This window comes from Harpia harpyja, chromosome 12, assembly GCF_026419915.1.
Source record: "Harpia harpyja isolate bHarHar1 chromosome 12, bHarHar1 primary haplotype, whole genome shotgun sequence".
NCBI lineage: Eukaryota > Metazoa > Chordata > Aves > Accipitriformes > Accipitridae > Harpia > Harpia harpyja.
The window spans coordinates 40,167,873-40,187,208 of NC_068951.1; the positions used below are offsets into that span (position 1 = coordinate 40,167,873).

The 19,336-nt window shown below is 42.7% G+C and overlaps 1 protein-coding gene across 5 annotated transcripts in view; it reads right to left on the reverse strand.

Annotated features, from left to right (window-relative positions):
* Positions 1 to 19,336, reverse strand: part of LOC128149374 (multiple epidermal growth factor-like domains protein 6) — a 202,392-nt gene that overhangs the window by 39,812 nt on the left and 143,244 nt on the right. For 4 of the 5 annotated variants that reach the window (XR_008237622.1, XM_052804504.1, XM_052804503.1 and 1 more), the window contains 10 exons: positions 16,790 to 16,912; positions 14,005 to 14,127; positions 11,271 to 11,408; positions 9,053 to 9,175; positions 8,351 to 8,473; positions 7,205 to 7,363; positions 4,509 to 4,640; positions 2,109 to 2,237; positions 1,618 to 1,746; positions 635 to 769 (listed from right to left, as the gene is read on the reverse strand). Coding sequence is in view for 4 of the 5 variants with exons in the window: in XM_052804504.1 (XP_052660464.1) it covers positions 635 to 769; positions 1,618 to 1,746; positions 2,109 to 2,237; positions 4,509 to 4,640; positions 7,205 to 7,363; positions 8,351 to 8,473; positions 9,053 to 9,175; positions 11,271 to 11,408; positions 14,005 to 14,127; positions 16,790 to 16,912 (1,314 nt within the window). In the remaining variant the exon portion in view is untranslated. The remainder of the gene's footprint in view (positions 1 to 634; positions 770 to 1,617; positions 1,747 to 2,108; positions 2,238 to 4,508; positions 4,641 to 7,204; positions 7,364 to 8,350; positions 8,474 to 9,052; positions 9,176 to 11,270; positions 11,409 to 14,004; positions 14,128 to 16,789; positions 16,913 to 19,336) is intronic. The other variant, XM_052804505.1, reaches the window with a different exon arrangement.

A 19,336-nucleotide genomic window follows, 5' to 3' on the forward strand; every position in this document is an offset into this window, starting at 1 on the left:
ACTATTATTCTCCACCAACCCCCCCCCAGAACTACTGTCATAAATCCAACACGTTCCTGCCTGCCCAGAGAGGAATCTGAAGGAAGAATCTTTATTGCGTTACTCCATTACTGTCTGGAGAGGACTACTGAGACATGCAAACATGAATGTGGAATACAATTCTCTTTGAACTACCCCCAAAAACTACAAAGAATAAGTTGAATTCAAAGACCTGCAAATCTGAAGGAAAAGTAGCATTACTGAAACCTTTTACAAATAACCCTGCTGCCATAAAACAGAGTTTTTGCCACTTATTTACTGTCTGTGCGAAAAAAAGGAAAGAAGAGAAATGAAAACTCCCACAATCTTCATTATTTAGGGTTGCATTAGAATTTGGTTTCTAGATTTCTGTTGTCATTTGATCAGGCTAAAACTGCTGCATTCTTAAGCTGTATTCCCCTTGATGTCCCTGTAAGCCCTGTGATAGCAGGCACTCATGGCATTTGCTGTATGAAAACCCACAGACAAAATAATTAGGAGAATATGAATATATTAGTAGCAGCAGCAGCCGAACAAAGCAGATGGAAGGAAGAATGAGAAATAATGCTAGGACAAAGGAATAAGCAGACATAGGGAATCTGGCTTTCTATTATACCTTTCTGACACTTTTTGCCGTGATAACCAGGCTTGCAGGTGCAAGTCCCGTTCCTTGCGCTGCATTCCAGCGTGTGCTCTTTCACGCACTGACACTCCTCCGAGCAGCCAGCTCCGAAGGCCCACCTGGGACAAGCTGCAGCCAGATGAAAAGGAATCATTAGCTCTGTAATTATGCATGAGTTACTTGAAATTGCACACTGCTGCAGAATGCAACTGCTGCAAAAAGCAAAACATTCATTTTATTTTCAGCAAATACATCCACATTCCTATGACAGTGCCTATTAACGTGTGGGTGTGTAAAGTATAGTTTACATGATTCCTACATGAAGTAATTCATTTCGTTTCAAGCAATATGTGGTGAATGCAAGAACCAGAAATGTTTCAAAGCAAACTTAGTTAAGTTTCTGAATGAAAAAATATTTGGATACACTCCAAGACAAAAGCTTTCACACACAAAAAAAAAACCCAACCAAAAAAAAAAAACCCACACAACTATTTTTCAGTCTTGCATAGATTTTATGAACAAAACCTGTAAGTGCAAAGAAACTTGACCATCTCTTTCGCAACATTTTTGTTTTGATACTTTTTATTCCCATTTAACATTTTGCCCTTGTCCTGCCCCAGCCAGCCCTGCTCCTCAGCTCCCACTCCAACCGTATCGGCAGCCACTAACTAGCTCCAACCAGACTTTAACCACACCAACAACCCTAATGTTAACCTGCCTATCCCAACCCGACCTATAGTCCTCACCTTTGTGCATCAGTAAATCTCAGTCCTAATGGCAATGATTATTTGCTAGAGGAAAAGATTAATGAAGTTTCTGGGGCTTCCTGACACGCATCAAAAGTCATGTTCTCCCGCTACTCCTGGCTCGTGGCAGAACCCAAAGCCTTGCTCATTTTCTACACGGTGTGGAATCTTTAAGACCGTTACGTCGTGCATGTGTTAAATAAACAGATCTGAAAAATGATGGGGACTTACTAAGATGGCAGAAGCGCCCATAGAGCCCGGGGTCACACAGGCAGGCTCCATAGAGTCTGTGGCAGTAGCCGTTGTTGGCACAGTTGCACGGTTTGTTACAGTTCTTCCCAAAGAGGCCTTTTGGGCAACCTTTTGAGTGCACAAACACAGCAAGGCATCAGCCATTAAGTGTTAAAACACGAACACCAAATCAGCTCTCTTTTAGCTGACGTTACAGAAAAGACCGCGCTGACTTGTCGCTGACCTGGGGCTCTGCGCAGCCCATCCGTACAAGGCGCTTGCTTTTTCTCACCCTCTGTCTTGCTTATTATTTAAACAAAAGTCACTGCAAGGCAAGCTGCAGTGTTATAGCACGTCTCGCACAATGGAGACCGTTCTCGTTCAGACCCCTAAGATTTACCACGCACAATTACATCTAGATAGAAGCGAGGGGAAAGAAGCGGTGAGCTTTCAGGCACACACTACAGCCGGCAAGACAAGGGGAGCCGTACCATCTTCACAGAGCTTGCCGTGCACGCCGGGCGGGCAGCGGCACTGCCCCGTGACGGGGTCGCAGGAGCCTCCGTTCTGGCACTTGCAAACGCTGGCACAGCCTCTGCCGTATGTCCCGGGGGAGCAAGCTGCGGAGAGAGCAGGGAAGATGAATGGGCCAAGAAATCCTTTCCCTCCGCTAGAAACGAAGCGAAATAAGACTCCAGTCATCCAAACCGAGCAAGGAAAGAGTCCCTTTAGTCAAGTGGGCTCTAAACAAAGTCATATTCTTTTTATATAAGGTAATACACATCCATCTAGTATTTACTAGATAATTTGAAAAGGACACCTGAATTAAACAAGCTTACTTATGTGAAGTACTATGTGATGTATCCAAATTCTCCTCTGCACAGGCTCCCCTCCACACAATGCATGAGGCTCAAAAAACATTGCCTATAAAGTGCAAAGCTTAAAAATCAGAGCACAGTTTTGAATACTTGGAGATAATTATTTTAAACATCTTTTTCTTCTTCCTCCCAAATACTATTATAAAAATAACATTGTGTTTTTCTAACATAGCCTCTTAAATTCCCCAGATGATCATGGTAGAAATGCATCCACAATAGCATGGGATTCTTTCCTAAAGCCCTCATCGCTCCAGCACAAAACAAATTGTGAAATGAAGTCTTGCTCCACTGTTTGCAGCCTGAGCTAGCTGAGTAAATACAATTGCTGGAGTCATCTGACTTAACTGACATTTTATCAATGTACATTAAGAAACTTGACATTTCACATCAATTTCCATTTGGCTTCTTTGGTGCATTATTGTGAAAGATGTCCCTGCCCATGGCAGGGGGGTTGTTCTAGACGATCTTTAAAGGTCCCTTCCAACCCACACCATTCCGTGATTCTGTCATTATTACAGAAATTTTGTTCCGGTTTTCTCAACTGCTTAGCTTACCCTAAACCCATGCACTATGCAGTATATTAAGAAAGCGAGAGAAAAGAGTGAAAGCAATCACATATGGCTAATTCATACAGATTATATATTGTATTTATCACTGTCAATGCCTACTTCATTGGACTGCAGGTCTGGCTCAATAATGCAATCCCATTAAAGTTCTTTAAATTCCAGAGGCAAATTCTACCAGATTACATGCATGGATATGTACTGTAAATATAGAGCAAAAATATTATTATTATTTCTTAAGTGAACTAAAGAATTTGTATCCTGTCTTGAAATTTTTATAATCTATCCTGGACCACTAGAGCACCATGAATAGAACTAAGAATATCCTAACTGGATAGCTTGAACTGTCTTAGGTAGACTAGAAATTATCATTTCAATCCTCCTCATTCTTATTCTCGCAGCTGTCCCTAGCATTTACAAACCAAACCCACGATCAGTCTCCCAAAATAACGACAGGAAGACTGTTGATTTCAATCATTTGCTGTTTTTTCTATAGTTCTGTCCTTGCGATGATGCCTCCAAAACAATCTCGATGGTGTTTAACCTGAAGATTGCTGTCTACCAACGCTAAGTAATAATTCTTCATCGTCCCTTTGTCTTATCAGGGACAGCGCAGACTTTCTGAGTGTGATGGGCCATCACACCATACACCATGAAACAGAGGGATCCATCTCAAACATGCGGGAGACCTGCTGTGTGAAGTCTCAGACAAGCAGCAGACAAGTTTTGCCAAACGGCAGGTGAAGAACAGCACATGGTACATCCAGAAATCACCTCTCTATCTTTCCACTTGCTTTTGACACATACTTCTGAATCAGAAATATCTTCTGCCAGGAAGCAGGAATAAGGAGAGTAAGAAGCTATTGCAAAGGGCACTGGCTGACTTGGTAAGAGAATTCTGAAAAATACAATTTCCAATATTAAAAATTAACCATCGCAAGAAAACGATGCTGATAATAAAAAGAATGATAAGGGAAAAAAACAGGCCCAAGTTTGCCAACACAAGGCAAAAAAAAAAGCAATGTCTTGGGATGCTATAATGGAAAAAAATCAAGTTTAGTATACATGTCCACCCAGACTGTCACACCACCTGCCAGGACAGATTTCTGAAAGTCAGCGAGACAAGTTGTGCAGCAAAGCATGGCAGCCAAACTTTGGCACTTTTCAGCAGCAGAGTGAATAGGAATGAATACCGACACAAATAATTAGCAAGGGGTACCGTACTGTACCGCACTGGAGGGCAGAGACCTTGCTGTTTGAGGTAAACATCCCTTACAATTTCTATTTAATGTGCCACATTACAATAAAATTTTGATCAGCCTGTGAGGCAGCTGTGCTCCTTAGAGAGCTTTGCAGATTAAAAGTACAACAGGTTATTCCTATTTCCTACCTATCTGCAGTGTCACAGCACTAGGACAAAGCCCCCACCTTTCAAATACACTGTACTCACTTTCATTACAGATAATGCCGGTCCACCCAGGTGAGCAAACACAGCCACTGTGTTCACTGTTACATCTGCCTCCGTTCAGACAATCCTCACAGCTCAAGCTACAGTCATTGCCAAAAGTGTTATCAAGGCAAACTGAAATGAAAAAATATACAGAAGGTTTAGTGAGCATCCAGACAAAATAATTCCACAAGCTCTTACCTATAGTTCCAGACGCACAAGTGCAAAAAGGAACCTACACAACCTTGACAGTCTGAAAGAAAAGTATTCACGTTGTTAGTGTTAATGTTGGTAGCGTTGCAAATACCACTGATTCATCGCAAAAGACAGTTCCAAATGGAGATTCCCAAGTTTTCCTCTTCAAATTTTAGAGTCTAAATAAAAGGAAAGCTGGGACTTTAGCTGGAATTTACTCCCTTAAATGCTGTAATTCCACATCAAAGAGCACTTAAAACTACTTTTTAAAAGCAAATATTTTGCCTTCAGAAAAAGTGAATTTGCACCTAATGCTTGATAATATTGTATATATTTAAAAGTATTTCTTGAGAGAGAATCTCCTTTTCTCCTTGCTAGGCTATCCTTTTTGTTATTCTATTGCAGTAGGTGGATGCAGTGCTATTTAAGCATAGTTCAGTGATATTTTTAACAGCATAGTCTGAGTGTTATCCTAGGAAAACAAAGCATAATCACGCATTTATCACTTCCTTTTTTTCTTCATGGATATGAAAAAAAGGGTTAGTTTATATGGGAAACCTTGTACGAAAATGCATTCCTCCCTCACCTTCCCCACCCTCCTTTTCTCCCTTGCACCCGCAGACACGAGCACGCTCATGTTCTCTCTTTGTTGGGTCTATTGAGAAAGGCATAGAAAATAAATGTTACTCTCTGCTAAAATACCTCAGTGACATTAAGATCCTATCCACACGGTCAGTTTATTGCCTTCGAGGCTTTATGGCCATGGCTGGAGGCTTTTTGGAAAGGGATTTTGAACAACACCTGAAAGCGAGCTGGCAGATTATTTCAGCTAACAGTAAGTCAGCAGGCTGGTTGCTTTTCACCAGCAATTTTCTATGTGAGGCCAGATTTCCTCTAGGTCTCAGCACCCGACTGTTCCTTTTTCTGAAGCTGAACAAATGCCCAAGCTTTCAGGGACATTCAGAATCCCAGTGCTCCCACTTGGAACGGGTTACAAATTCATACTTCAGGAGAAGAATACAGACTACCATTAAAAACATCATGCTTCTACATTAAAAAGTCATTCAATCTACAGAAAAGAGTTAATTACTTGCACCAGCTTATCGTTTAAAGCTGTATTTCTGTAATATAGGTAGCAGCAGAAAAATATGTCTGAAAGTATGAGAAATAAATCAACATCTGGGAGGTAAAAGAACTTACTAAACCATTAAAAGTTTCATTCCTCCACCACCTTTTCCTACAAACCCCCACGTGCTACAAAGCCTCTGCTTTAGAAAAAGTGCAGACGCTCAGCTATGACTGATAATACCCAAATTTATGTGGCTAAACATAAATAAAACATGTAAAAACTGGTCAATAAATATTTGATTGTGGTTTCCAGGCCTGATAATTTTGCCTGTGGTTATCTCATTTATCAGTTTCCCAATTGGTTATCAGTGTTGTTGAGTCCGGCTGGATGCTGTGTGATTTGGGAGGTCTTAACAGTTTTGTTCATAAAAATAAGTTAATTTTTTATTAAAGCCAGGACCAGTTCCTGATTTTTGCCTGTAGGGCACAGTCCTCGGATGAGTAATTAGAGCTCATATAAAAAGCACAGGACATACGTAACAAAAATAAGAAATCTCATTCTTCCCTGGTGACCCACCAGCAAATACTGCGCTCGTCAAAAAGAAAGCACAGGGTTTCAAGTCATAAAACTCTTTAAGTGGTGATGTTTCCACCTGCAGGTGGAAAGACTGAAGTCATACAAAATCCAGGTGGGGGGCAAAGCTGCTTTGCACCCACTCCTGTGACCGTGTGTGCTCATGCGCTCTGTTTGCCCCCAGTTGTGCCAAGCCCTTGGCCAAGCTGAGCTCTATGTGGATGGGTCCATGCTTTGCCCAGAGAACACGCTCAAAGCATCAAAAGGGACCCGAATCTCCAGAGGGTTGTTATTTCCACAAACAAGAATGCAAATATCTTCAGCAAACCCCCTCCAATTATTATAAAATGGCTTGTAAACAGGTACACGTGCCCCCACAAGCCCCCTTCCTAGCTCAGGAAGAAAGGGAGCATTTCCCAAGGGCTTGTTCCCAGTAGAACGGTTCCAGTGGGTTTTGTGCATTGCAGTAACCCACGCAATCCTCTTGCCCCCAGGATGAAGAGGATCTCTCTGTCTGTTGCCTCCGGGGCTTTGTGCGGACACTCTGTTTTTCCAAGAAGCCTCCCATCCCCTGCTTGCTGTGCTTCTCCCTTTTCCCATGCCTCCCTCCGTATCCCTCCCCGCCACATCCAGGCAGCAGCAGCTGCGACTGGGGAGCCTCCCTGTTCCCCAAACGTATCCCATTTGGGATGGGACATGTGGCGATGCCTCCTCCCTACTGGCGTGGCAGAAAGCAGGATTAACGCTCACCGCTCCTCTGCTTAAGCCTGGCCAGCCCAGCACCACTCTCACCCCAAATCCTCTTTCCAAGACTACTCCCCCAGTTTGCTGCGAAGGCTAAAAGCGACACTTGTTCACTCACCGACCCTCTGCACCAGGGTGAGCTCTCCTCGGGGATCTTCATCCTTGTAGACGGCACCGAGCGCGTAGCGAAGGAGCTGGGGGGGACCTCTGAACTGCAGCCCCGGAGCCGCGGCGAACCCCGCTGCCTCCTCAGCATCCACCTCCTCCCCACCTAGGGCTGACACACACACACACACACGTGCCATCACGGCCTGGCCCCGAGTCTTCCTCCATGACACTTTTCTCTCATTTACCTCTTTTTTTTTTTTTTTTTTTTAATTATGCTAGTAGATTTTCCAGCTACACCCCTGTGCAGTCTGCACAGCAGTCACAGCTGATTCATTTTCTCATCTATATTTATAAACAGAGTTTCTGCTATCCAAAAAAGAGAAAAGGGTGGGGGAAAAAAAAATATCTTTCCCTTTCCTTTCTTCTGGAAATAAACTCTGGTCCTGGAGAGTCAAAAAAAAAAAAAAATTAACGGGGAGTTTAATTTTCCTCACTTGAAGTTTGAGATTATGTTTAGCTAATGAAGGTCATTACTCTAGCTCATTTTGGAAATGACAAATATAGAGTGAGGCTGGCTGTCCGATTTATTTTCAGAAAAACTAAAATCTGAGCCTTAAAATGATGGGAAATCAGTTGGCTTTCTTTTTGGAGTTGGTTAAAATACCAAAGTCTGCCCAAGGTTTAGCAGGTGCTAAACTTGGTTATAAAATTAAGTTGCTAGGCTAAGCTCTGTACTGGTTACACTGGCAGAAATCCAGAATCACACCACTGACTTTAGTGGAAAAATAAAAAACCCAAAACCTTAGTGGTTCATCAAAGCAGAATCTGGCTACCTTTTTTCCACAGGATGTTAAACTTCATCAAATAGTGCGAGAAAACTGTCAAGAATAGTATTTATTTCTAAAACACAAGCTTTACATTTTCAAACCTATCCAGGGGATTTAAGCATTCATCTCCCATTAATCTTTGGCAAAACCCATTACTTGAGGATGAACTCGGGATCCACATGTTGCACGTAGCTCTACCCTGGCCACGTTCAGACATGGCTGAAGTTGGGCTTCCAAAATCCCAGGATCCATGGAAATCCCAGTTCCAAATTCACATTTTAAATCAGTGGGAGATACTTAATGGCCTGCACGATATAAAAATAACTTACCGATGCAGGACCGTCTGTTAACACCAAGCCTGTAACCCTCCTTACATGCACATTCGTATGACCCCAGAGAATTAATGCAGAAATGGTCGCAGTTGCCATTATCAAGGCGACATTCATCCACATCTAGAAAAGGCAGATATAAATGCTGATTAGGTGCAAGTCCCTCTGCTTGGAGAGCACACTCTGTGCCTGGTTGCATCTGAAAAATTATTCTGCACATAAGAAAACCTGATTTTCTTAGTACTTTGGGGCTGTCCGTTTCTCACTAGTATTGGAGATATTAAAACATTTCAGGGCAACATGGAATAGATTATTTCACCTTTTTTGTCTCAAGTGAAAACAGCTGCTTTAAGCTGTTAAGCTCAGTTGATCCTTTGGTTATTTTGAGGGCTCTCTTTTTGTAGAAGTAGTCTTTAACACACATCAATATACAATGTCCAGGGAGAGAGGAGGAAAAGTTCCTCTCTGCTGGCTCATCTACCACAGCCCCACTTCTCCATGCTGGATGCCGGGTTATTACTGTATTCCAGTCTTACAAAGTGGAAATTATACATTTGTAAACCTTATCAGCAAAGCAGGCATACGGTCACTGATTCTCTTATTAGGGAAATGCCCGCAAAGCCCTGAGATGAGCTCTGACAGCATTTCTTCCTCCCACTGCTGTGCTTAGTTAGACTGAGCCACCGGTATCAAAGGACTCACCGTCGCAGGCGCAGCCGTCGGCGTTCAGCTGGAACCCCGCTTTGCAGGCACACTCGTAGCCACCTGCATAATTGATGCAGAATTGGGAGCAGCAGGACTCTCCGGTCTCGCACTCGTCCAGCTCTGCAAGGAAGGGGCAGCTCGTTCAGCCCTTGGACACGGTCTGAGCTGCTGCTGCAGTTTTGCTCGGGAGCTACTGCGTTTTTCAGCACGTGCCTTTCTCTGTCTCCTCTCTCTTCCCCTACATAAAAAACTGTCTGAATCCTGACAGCAGCTGTCTTCTACCTTCTCCCACAGCACCCAGTACCCTCCATGTCCAGGGAGAGGCATCTTTTGTGCAAGTCTTAGCTGCCGCAAGGCGATTTACAAACAGACAACAACTAGGTTTCACCAGCCCACAAAACCCATCTATTTAACAGTAACTTACATTTAACTGTTTTACGTTCAACCTTATTCAATGCAAACTAACAGTGAAACAATGCTCTGATCCCACAACGCATCTGCTGGACACCAGCACTCTGCTAGGTGCAGTTTTTAATAACTAATTGCCCATTGCCTTATCCTGCCCTGCGTCCATCCACAAATTGGTATCGTCGACACCACTGTTCAGGTGATTAGATATGAGAATCGACCTGTTATCTTTCCACTGCAGGCTCTCAGCTGATCTCAGCCCTTGCAGCCTGCTGAGCTGGTCGGTGGCCATTCAAGGGCCACCTTGTCAATGCTGAGTCTGCAAAACGCTTTTGAACGTTACCCAGATGAGCAGCCACAGATGGGAAAGGTCAGTGTCTCAATTAACCTTGGAAGGAGCACCAACATTATTAGGAAACACCGACAGGAGAAAGAGGAGAAGGAAAATGTAATTAATCAATCGAGGTGAGGAGGTCAGCGTGAAAATGATTAATGTAGGTTATGTGAACATGGAGTGTTTTCCAGAAATGTCACAAGCCGAGCTCCTCTGCAGTACGTCAGACGATGCCTTGCTCTGGGGTCTAGAAACAGCCCCTTGTCTGTGTAGGAATGTGAAATGTGCATCCAACAAAAAGGAGATTTTTTGCTGTTAAGAGCAGCTTTTCATGTCCTCAGCCTTGCCAAAGCCTTCCCCTGTGCTCTTGCTTCCCTCGCTGTGTCCAGAGTAACTGCTTCCCTCTGAAATTTCCATCAGCAGCTCACTGAGCCGGGGCGCGGGCAGGAGGCTGCTCTGCCTCCTCTCATCCATACACAAACAAGAGTGCGTAACCTATCCCACCCCTGCGAGGCTCTGGGTCCAGATCTGCCTCCCTCACTTTCTTTTCTTTTGTTTTTTAAGCTCCAGCACCAACTGCCCTTGCAGACCTCGGTGCTTCCCTCCTCCCCTGCTCCCTCCTCTCTCCTGCGCTTGGCTTTTTTTGTTGCAAGACTCTTCTTGTCTGTAATGCCTCTCACATTCACCAGAGCTCCTGCTCTCTACCTCTCCTCATGACTTTCTACACCGCTTTATGGTGCCTGCTCTTTTTCCCACCCCTGCCTCTTCTTGGCTATTCTTTAAAATTTTAATGGCATAGTGACAGCAAGCCTAAACCAGAATGAGATACAGTTTGCATAGCAAAAGCTGTAAACAAAAAAAAAAAAACGAAAAAAACCCCACATTGTAAAATCGTTTAAAGCATGAAGGAATTTTTAAGCTCTTTTCTCGAAATAAAAACAAATCTAACTCTATTGCTTTCACTTCCTAAGTGAGACTTCTCACAGCTAGAAGTGCAATCTCATCTCTGAGCAAATCTGATGGAAGTACAGCAACTTCCATAACACAAAGTGGAGTTTGTGCACGAAGCACTTGAGAACAGCAGTGCTACCGCTCCCAGGCAGAGCCGACCCTCTTCCCAGCTGCTGGCTGAGGAAGGGAAGGAAAAAAAGGCCAGGGAAGTGATGCTTGGGCTGGACACAGTGAGATACGGCCACGGCAACTAGAGACGCACCAAAGTGTCATCTTCCATTTGGGAGGCAGAACTCCTTCCCCTCGTTAATTAATAAGCCCAGCAAACACGTAGAGCAAGGCAAGCTGGAGCAGCGGCTGAGGAAGCGCCAGAGGATAGTATTAATTAAAACTTGTAGAAGAAGGGAAGGGGATGGGAAGGTGTTTACTTGAGCGACAGCTCTCCTGCAGGCTCCTCTTGCAGAGAGACCCACCACACCTCCTCCTTCCTCCCACAGAGACGAGGCATTCGCCACGAATTACCTGCGCACATTTTGCCATCAAAATCGAGGCGATAGCCGTCGTCGCAGGAGCAGCGCGGCCCCGCAGTCGTGTGCTCGCAGTGGTGAGAGCAGCCACCGTTGTTGTCCTGGCAGCTATCGACAATTTCCATTTCAATGCCTTGCAGAGAAATAAATCGAAAGGATGTTAAAAAGCAAGCACAGGGGGAGAGTCACTAGAGAATAAGCCTTCTGTAAAAGAGCATCCATAAGCCGACTGTAGCAGGAAATATAAACTCAGCTCCCACACACCCCCCAGAAGAGCACGTTTTGGAGTCACTGAACTCCGCGTATTTGTCTCCTTGTGTCATAACAGTGGATGCTCTTGACTTCAGTGATGTGAGGCCGGCTCACTGTTTCAGCAGCCTGCCTGCTACGGGACCATTCACAGGTTTCCTGAGATTTATGCTTTGTTTGAACGCAATGGCGAGTTCTGCCCTTGCCCCACAGGAGGAAAGGAACCATCTGAGGAACGTGGGTGGTCCATCTCAACCCAGACTGCTTATGCTTTCCAAAAAGCAGCTTTTAGTTTTGTATGCGAACGGGAAAGAGTTGGATTCTGAAACATCCACCAAACACAAATGCCTTACACCTTAGCCTAACACCTAATCACAAAACAAAACAATCCACAGGTTCTGACCCTTGGATGTCCCTTCTAGGGGACACATGGCAGCTCCTCTGCTGTGACTTTGTTCCCCTACAATTAAGACAGAGTGGTGGTACGATGCTGTCGCCAGCCCCCTTCGCCCTGACAGACCACCCCATCCTCCTGCACTCGGTTGCGCTGGACAGTCCTCACAACATTTTGGCCAGGTCCAGCAGAAACCCGTGTAGAGGAAAGGGAACATCTGTCCATCTCATTCCCACCAAGGTACTTCATTAAACGATTTCTTTAGGATGAAAAGAATGTATAAAATTGGTTATAAAGTTTCTCTTGAAGAATTAGTCGGATTGTCTTGTTACAGAGCTATTTAGAGAGGAATTAATTTCCCATACTGTGTAGGAGAACTGAGAAACACCCTCCCGAGAGGAGCCACGGCACTTCCAGAAACACCCCAGCTCAGAGCGGCAGCCATCAGATCTGGTACAGAAGTATGGCATTTCCCCACTGCCGTGGCTCACAGACACATCTGCATCATGGCTCTGATCCCTTTTTGTGCCCCCAGGGAGCAACCTGCCTGCCAACAAGAAACGCAAGTCTAGCTAGAAAAGGCTATAAATTAGGAGAACATATATCGAGGGCTACATCTCATGCATAGTCTGATTATTTGCACCAGGGAGAAGAAACCTAGCCTCCTGTCCAGTGTGTTGAGCTGCGATTTAGGAAACCCAGTGATCAAATGCAGTATCTGACTTTATACGCTATCTTCATCATTTACTTTGTCTCAGCTCTTCATCAATAAAACTGGAATAACAGTTCTTCCCCATGCCACTGGGGAAATGAAAGAATAAACAAAGGTTGTAAATTGTTCAAACACTGGCATAATCCTGATCATAAATATATGCAGAATGTTTTTATTTTTATTGTTTGTTCTCTAATATTGTACATAAGGCACAGAGAATCAACGTCCCCTGAGGTTTGCTGAACATCGAGAAAAAATACTATCAGAAAATCACAATAAAATCTAAGTGGTCTAAACCACTTTTTTTTATCCCCATAACAGATCATTTTGTAACTACGTATTAATTGCATTTCCTCCGCCATTGCACTACTCACAATTCCCCATCACCTATGAAATAATTCTCCAGAATGTCTTGCACATGATTGGGTTTTGTTTTTAATGTATGTTAATGCTTTGAAACTGATTTTCATCCTTATTAAGTATTTCTTACACACACATTCTTAAAGAAAGCATTCATTCTCTGGCATGCAGCGTATTTTCCTAAGGAAATTCTGCTGAAAGTTCTTGCACAGTATTATTAGATTGAATGATCTTTGCCCACCTCTTTGCTGAAACAGGTCATGCTTTTGTCTGCATTCCAGTGAGCTTATGTTAGGTCCATAATAACACCAACTCTTCCACATCACCTCCTTTATTAATCTAAATTTGCCCTCAAGGACAGCCCAGGGATCACCTATCAACTAACAGTGCTGGGAGTCAGCCCCCTTCTCAAGAAAAGTAGCATTGATTAAGAAACCCCACTGGCAAGAAGTAAGTATGTGAGGGAAGACAACAGGGCTCAGCATCAGTTTAGTTTGGGAAATTTTAGTTGTTCAAATATTTTTGTCATCCCCAATCTTGCTTTTTTCCCTTTTTTTTTTTTTTTTTAGAGCACCTACTTAACAGTATCGATAATGTCAGGAGAAACATAAATAAACCTAGACAGATAAAGACAAGAGCAGAACATCACATTGGTTTTCTTTTGCATCAGATCCAGCATATAAAAAAAACTGGGAGGAGGAGAGCAGGAATGAATACATCTCATAGAATAGCAATATTTTGGTCACTCTGCAATAGAATTTGCCAGACTCTGAAGATAAACCAACAGGGCTATTTGCTCTTTGAAATGCAGTAATTAAGGTCTGTGAACACAGGCTTAGGAATGTATCAACCTGCAAAACCAGCAGTAGCAGAAGATGAAGAAAATAGTATTAAGCTTGAGCTTTTGCATACATTTATTTTGCTGGGAGTGCTAATCCAACTGAATTAAAAATGAAGCATAGCAGTTTGCAGATAAGATAGCCTGAAATGCATAGCTGTAAAAGCGTCACTTACGGTAGCACTGCTTTCCATCAGCCCCCAGCTCGAAGCCGGGATTACAGACACAGGTGAAGGATCCCAGAGTGTTCACACAACGATGAGCACACCTGGCTCTCCCTTCTGCACACTCATCAATGTCTATGAAGCAGAAAGGCAGAGACATTCATTTGGATATTACAATAAAAAATAATACTGCTCTACATGCACATGGCTGCATTTCCAAACGTCCACTGAAAAGAGCATCCTGATGTTAGTGTACAAATTACAGCATCTGATGAATCCAGGAATGCTGAACCCACAGCATTATTCTCCCAAATAATCTTTTCTTTCTAAACACTGTTGACCTTGAACCTCTCAACATGAATATTTACAATACCAAACATTATATTTACAGCAGCAGCCAAAGTAGTTTGTTTATTATTCCTGTAACAAGAGCAATGGCAAAAGAAGCCACATGAAGAACTCAGAAAAAATTCCTATCTTCCAGTATCCTAAAATTATCACTAGGTTCTCAATGCCATTACATTTAATTTAATGGAGCAGGAAATAGCTGATTATTTTCTGAATGTCAAATTATTTGGATTAAATGCTGGCTGGGTCTCAGCAGGTACGACGGAGACAGATCTTCTCTGTCACATCCCTGAATCCTGCACCTACTTCTACAGAAGTCCAGCAGGCACCTACTCTAATCAGAGGAGTTTCACCCCACCTGTAGGAAAACAAAAAAGGTGAAGAGCTGTAGGTGGGGAGACTGTTCTTCACCCAGTCTTCTGTCAAGCAGTCTGTTCCTCAGCTTTACACTCGCTAGTCTGTATTTTGGAGTTTAACGTCACCAAAGGCATCCATCTTCCTAAAAACTTAGTGGAAGAGCATGAAAACATTTTTAAGGAATAACAATTGGGAGGAAAAAAAAAAAAAGACCAACAAAAGCTTACACTAAATACTGCTGCTGTGGAGTATGGCTGCAGAAAACACCAGCCTCCTTGCAAAGACTGGCATTATCTTACACATGACAAACCCCTAACCGACCTCCTGCTCCTTCTCTTGTTCTGATGTTTCGCTTGCAAAATACAGATTATTCATTGCAACGATCCTGGGTCAATCTCTCACACACAGGAGAACAGTCCAGTGTGCAGCTCCTCACCTTTTACCACAGCAAGCCACTTTCTAACAGGTTTTTTCCTCCATATGTGCTGTAACCAGTGCTGTACTCATGGCCCCTTGTACTTGAAGACAAGTAGCTTTACGAATGCAATCAGCCTACTTGCAAAAAGAGGCCCCAGGCAGTGCAAACACCACACACCGACTCATGAAAATTTCAGGATAAATGACAGCTTCTCTGAAGCAGCAATGTGAGTAGCTGCTGTTTAGAATAAAATGGGTTATTTCTCCTTTTTCTGTAATTAATTGTCACTTTGCAGGTAGAGCATGTTGGCAAATGCTGTAAATGTTCTTTTCTCTTTTCTGCTTTTTCAAAGAGAAAAATAAAGTTGGAAAACTGAACCCCAGCCACCATCCTGCACATGTTTCTCCGTATCTTGTAAATACACCTAGTAGCTGAAGTATGACACTTTAGTTGCCCTGTGTCTCCTTCTAGCTCGGTTTCCAAGTACCAGTTTGAATTTTGCAAAAGCCATGGAATATTTTCTAGGAGAAAAAATAATAATTGTATATCCATGGTAAGACATGATGCTTAATGATTCAAAAGACTGTTGCCATGAGGTCAGGAAGAGAATTTGTTCTAGTATATAACATTGCAAGTTACCTAGTGCTTTAGTTTATACATAAATTAACAGAACTGTCAACGTGTATCCAAGATAAAAGGAGTAACATGCTGGCCCTAGTATTAAACCCGCTGCTGTTTCCATCCATTAATCATCAGTAAAGTGTCTACATTACTTGAAACTACTTTGCTTTTTCAGTAACCTTACTCATGAGTAATCCCAGTAAGAGAGGGGAATCACTGAGGTGTGCAATGCTACTCACAGAAGGGCTTACAGGCAACTGAGCAAAATACTCAGGGTAGGAAGTAAGTATTTTGCAAAGCACCCAGCACCCTCTATACATAAGACAACAATTTCAATATTGGCAAAATTTTGGCCAAGTTTTCAAAAGGAGGAGTTTAAAATTAGTGTCTGAATATGTACCCTGATCCTGACAAGGCTGTTAAAAATCTGTGCCCCATAAAGTCCACAAGTGCTTTTTACTTCATAGAACTGATAAACTATCTAGCTTCCAAGCATCATATTGAAAGAGAAAAGCAGGTATTTTGATCTCTAATTCCCCCACATTTCTGGTCAGAAACGCTTTAGAACCTTTTGAAAATCCCAGACTAAATACAGGACTTTGGAATTCAACTTTTTAAGCTTCTCTCTTTGGAAATCTTACACTTCATGATTTCTTCCTTCACAGTAGTTTCTCTATTAATATGGAAACAGTTCTCCAGCTAAAAAGCCCTTTGAATTCTAAATAGGTTTTCAGTGACCTGGTTCAGAGTGTTACTTGAACCAATTTTCCAGGAGCTGTATCTGGGGCATTATTTTAAAGGGACCCTACAAGAATAACACTATGGCGTCTACAAATCCAGTTGCTAGAAAGCATGATTTAAGAGATCACAGAGCAATTTTCATTACTAAAACGGTCCTTCAAGACTATTGGCTGACATAAATATCACAGAGAGAAACACTGTTCCAAAATGCATACATATATCTGTATAACGTATTCCTTTCCATTCAAAGCTCAGTAAGCCAGAGTGCTGCTTAATATCTTTCTTCCCAATAAATAGTCCATAGCTTCTTACCTAAACAGGACTTTTTGTCTGCAGAAAGATAATGCCCTGGATGACACTCGCATTTTGCAATTCCTCTCTCATTCTGACAGATTTGTGAGCATCCTCCATTCCCACTTGTGCAGGGGTCTATCACTGAAACCAATTAGAGCACACTGTCAACTTAAAGGTCACGTTTTTGTCTGAAAATGGTCTTACCTGCCATCGTTACAACTAACAACGAAGATTACTGTAGCTGTAAGAGATTACATTGAAAAAAAAAATTTGACAGAAATCGGTGTATAGTAAAGCCGTTGTTTTTCTGTACGCTATTTTCTCTGTTGCTGGACAGCATTTTTCATAGAGCAGCAACGACACTTTAAACAGCAGGAAACTGGGCTCGTATTACACCTTGGAAGTAGGACAGGAAAAGCACATTTTATTCGTATTTTGCTGTAACTGAGCAGATTTCAAGAGTCGCGCTAAACAATAGCAATTAGCACTCCAATATGTGTGAACCCATAAACATATACAACAGTGGAGTTCGTCACGGAACAATATGTATTTAAAAGTCTCTAGAGGAAATAAATGCTGAAGAGCCCCAAAAGGCCTCCTTCAGTCTAAAAACATATGCTGTTCATGTTGTACATCCAGAGTTTTTTCTTTTCTTGAACAATAACATACTATTTCAAGGATAAGCTGTTCTAAGTGGCAAGTACTTAGAAACATTATTTATAAAGTGTCTGCAGAAGTCTCCACCTCAAAGATTTCACTGTGTTTTATGGGTTTATTTCAGGAATACATACCTGCTGGAAGTGTACTGACGTATTTGCCCAAATAAAAACTTTGCACACACAAAAATAGACCTACCGGGACTGTTTGGGACAGGTCTGATTTGAGTTAAGAGCCAGAGTTTTCATACCAGTATCTGGTATTCTGCCCAAGGTTGAGGTTTTAGTTTGGAGTACTAATTACACTAACACGCTGGTGAATAACATTACATAGGCAAATTTGGAAGACACCTTCGAAAATGTGTCCTCTGAAGTTCTGCTTAGTTTCAAATAAAGCTTTTTAAAAGTTAAGCCTATTTCCTTACAAGTCAAGCTCTAATTCAGTATTAGCATGTTCCTAATTACTGTCCAATTTGAGACATTTGACCAGTATTCCTCACTCGCCTCCAGCCCAACATCTCCTTCACTGATCATCTCAAGCTCTGTACAAGGCAACTTCTATCAGGGCACCAGGAAGAAAGTCAGCATCAGTTCAACAGCACTGGCAGTGGAGTCAGGGTTTCAGTAACCCTGGGGAAGGGTTGAAGGTGCTTCTCTCTAGACCTTGCTGCTTTGCTCTTCCAGTTGCTAACCACATACATATGTATAGCTATGCAGGAGAAGGGAATAGGAGAGAAAGACCTCTATTTTATATAGATACATGTAAATATGGGGTGGGTTTTTCCACTTTCTCCAATTTTCACTTTTCTATGTAGCCAGTGGCATTTTGTGCCGCCATTCGGCAAAAGAGGATGTTGCCCCAGAACACCTTCAAATTCCCGCGTTTCACCTCCTGCCATCTTAGGAACATAAGCGTTCAAGTCAGCAGGCTGAGAGATTGACTTGACAGTATTTTAAAAAAAAAAAAAAAAAAAAATCACTGTTAAGGATGTAGAACTGAAATTTTCTGTTGGACTTTCAACACGATAGGTTGCAAATAGGTTTCCAAAGGACAGCAGCACTTCATGCTACTTTCAAGGCTGACAACTTGGCTCTGCAGTTCAACAATTTGCAGTCTACAAAGGATTTAGCTTCAAGCAAGAACTCGCTCCTTGCCGATACGAAATATTGAGTTATTTGCAGCTTCTTTTTCTATTTGTTTAAATTAAATGAAATTACTATCAAACAGCATCTGTTAAACCTGCACATTATAAAGGTTTTCCAAGCATCTAAAGCTTTAATTTGAGAATGATTACAGCACAGTAGTATGAGTGAGTACGGACTCTGCATGTGCTGTGGACCTTCCAGACCTTCACTGCAAGGTTGTAAAGAAGAGGGTCTCCAGTCCTATCTGCCACAACCTCCAGAGCACCTAAAGAAAGAGAATTGGGCCTTATCGAGTTAATTTTCTTGCTCATGGCAATCAGGACTTTACACTGGAGAAAATACAAAGTAGTAAAGAATAAAATTTCCTTCTCATGGCAGGGAAGGCTAAGGGTGGAAATAGCATTGACTTCTAGAAAGGAAGCTCAAAGTGGCTTGATATTTGTTCTTGCCAACCCTGGATAACCCAATGAAGAATTTACCCTAGCACACATCCTGTATAGCCCATCCTCTTACACAAATATCACAGCCACTGCTGACCACATCCATACCTGTCTCACCCCCAGAACAGCTATCCCACCACTTCGTCTGGTGCTACACCTCTCCATGCCATCGGTTTGCTTCCATGCTGAAGGCTGCACCACCTCGGGTGTTCCTGTACAGCCTTTCAGGGCTACAGGGTGCAGCATTAGCTCCCAAGGAGTCAGCGAGGATGACTCCACACCTGCAGCCCAGCTACGCCTGCTGTAGTAAATACCCTCGTGAC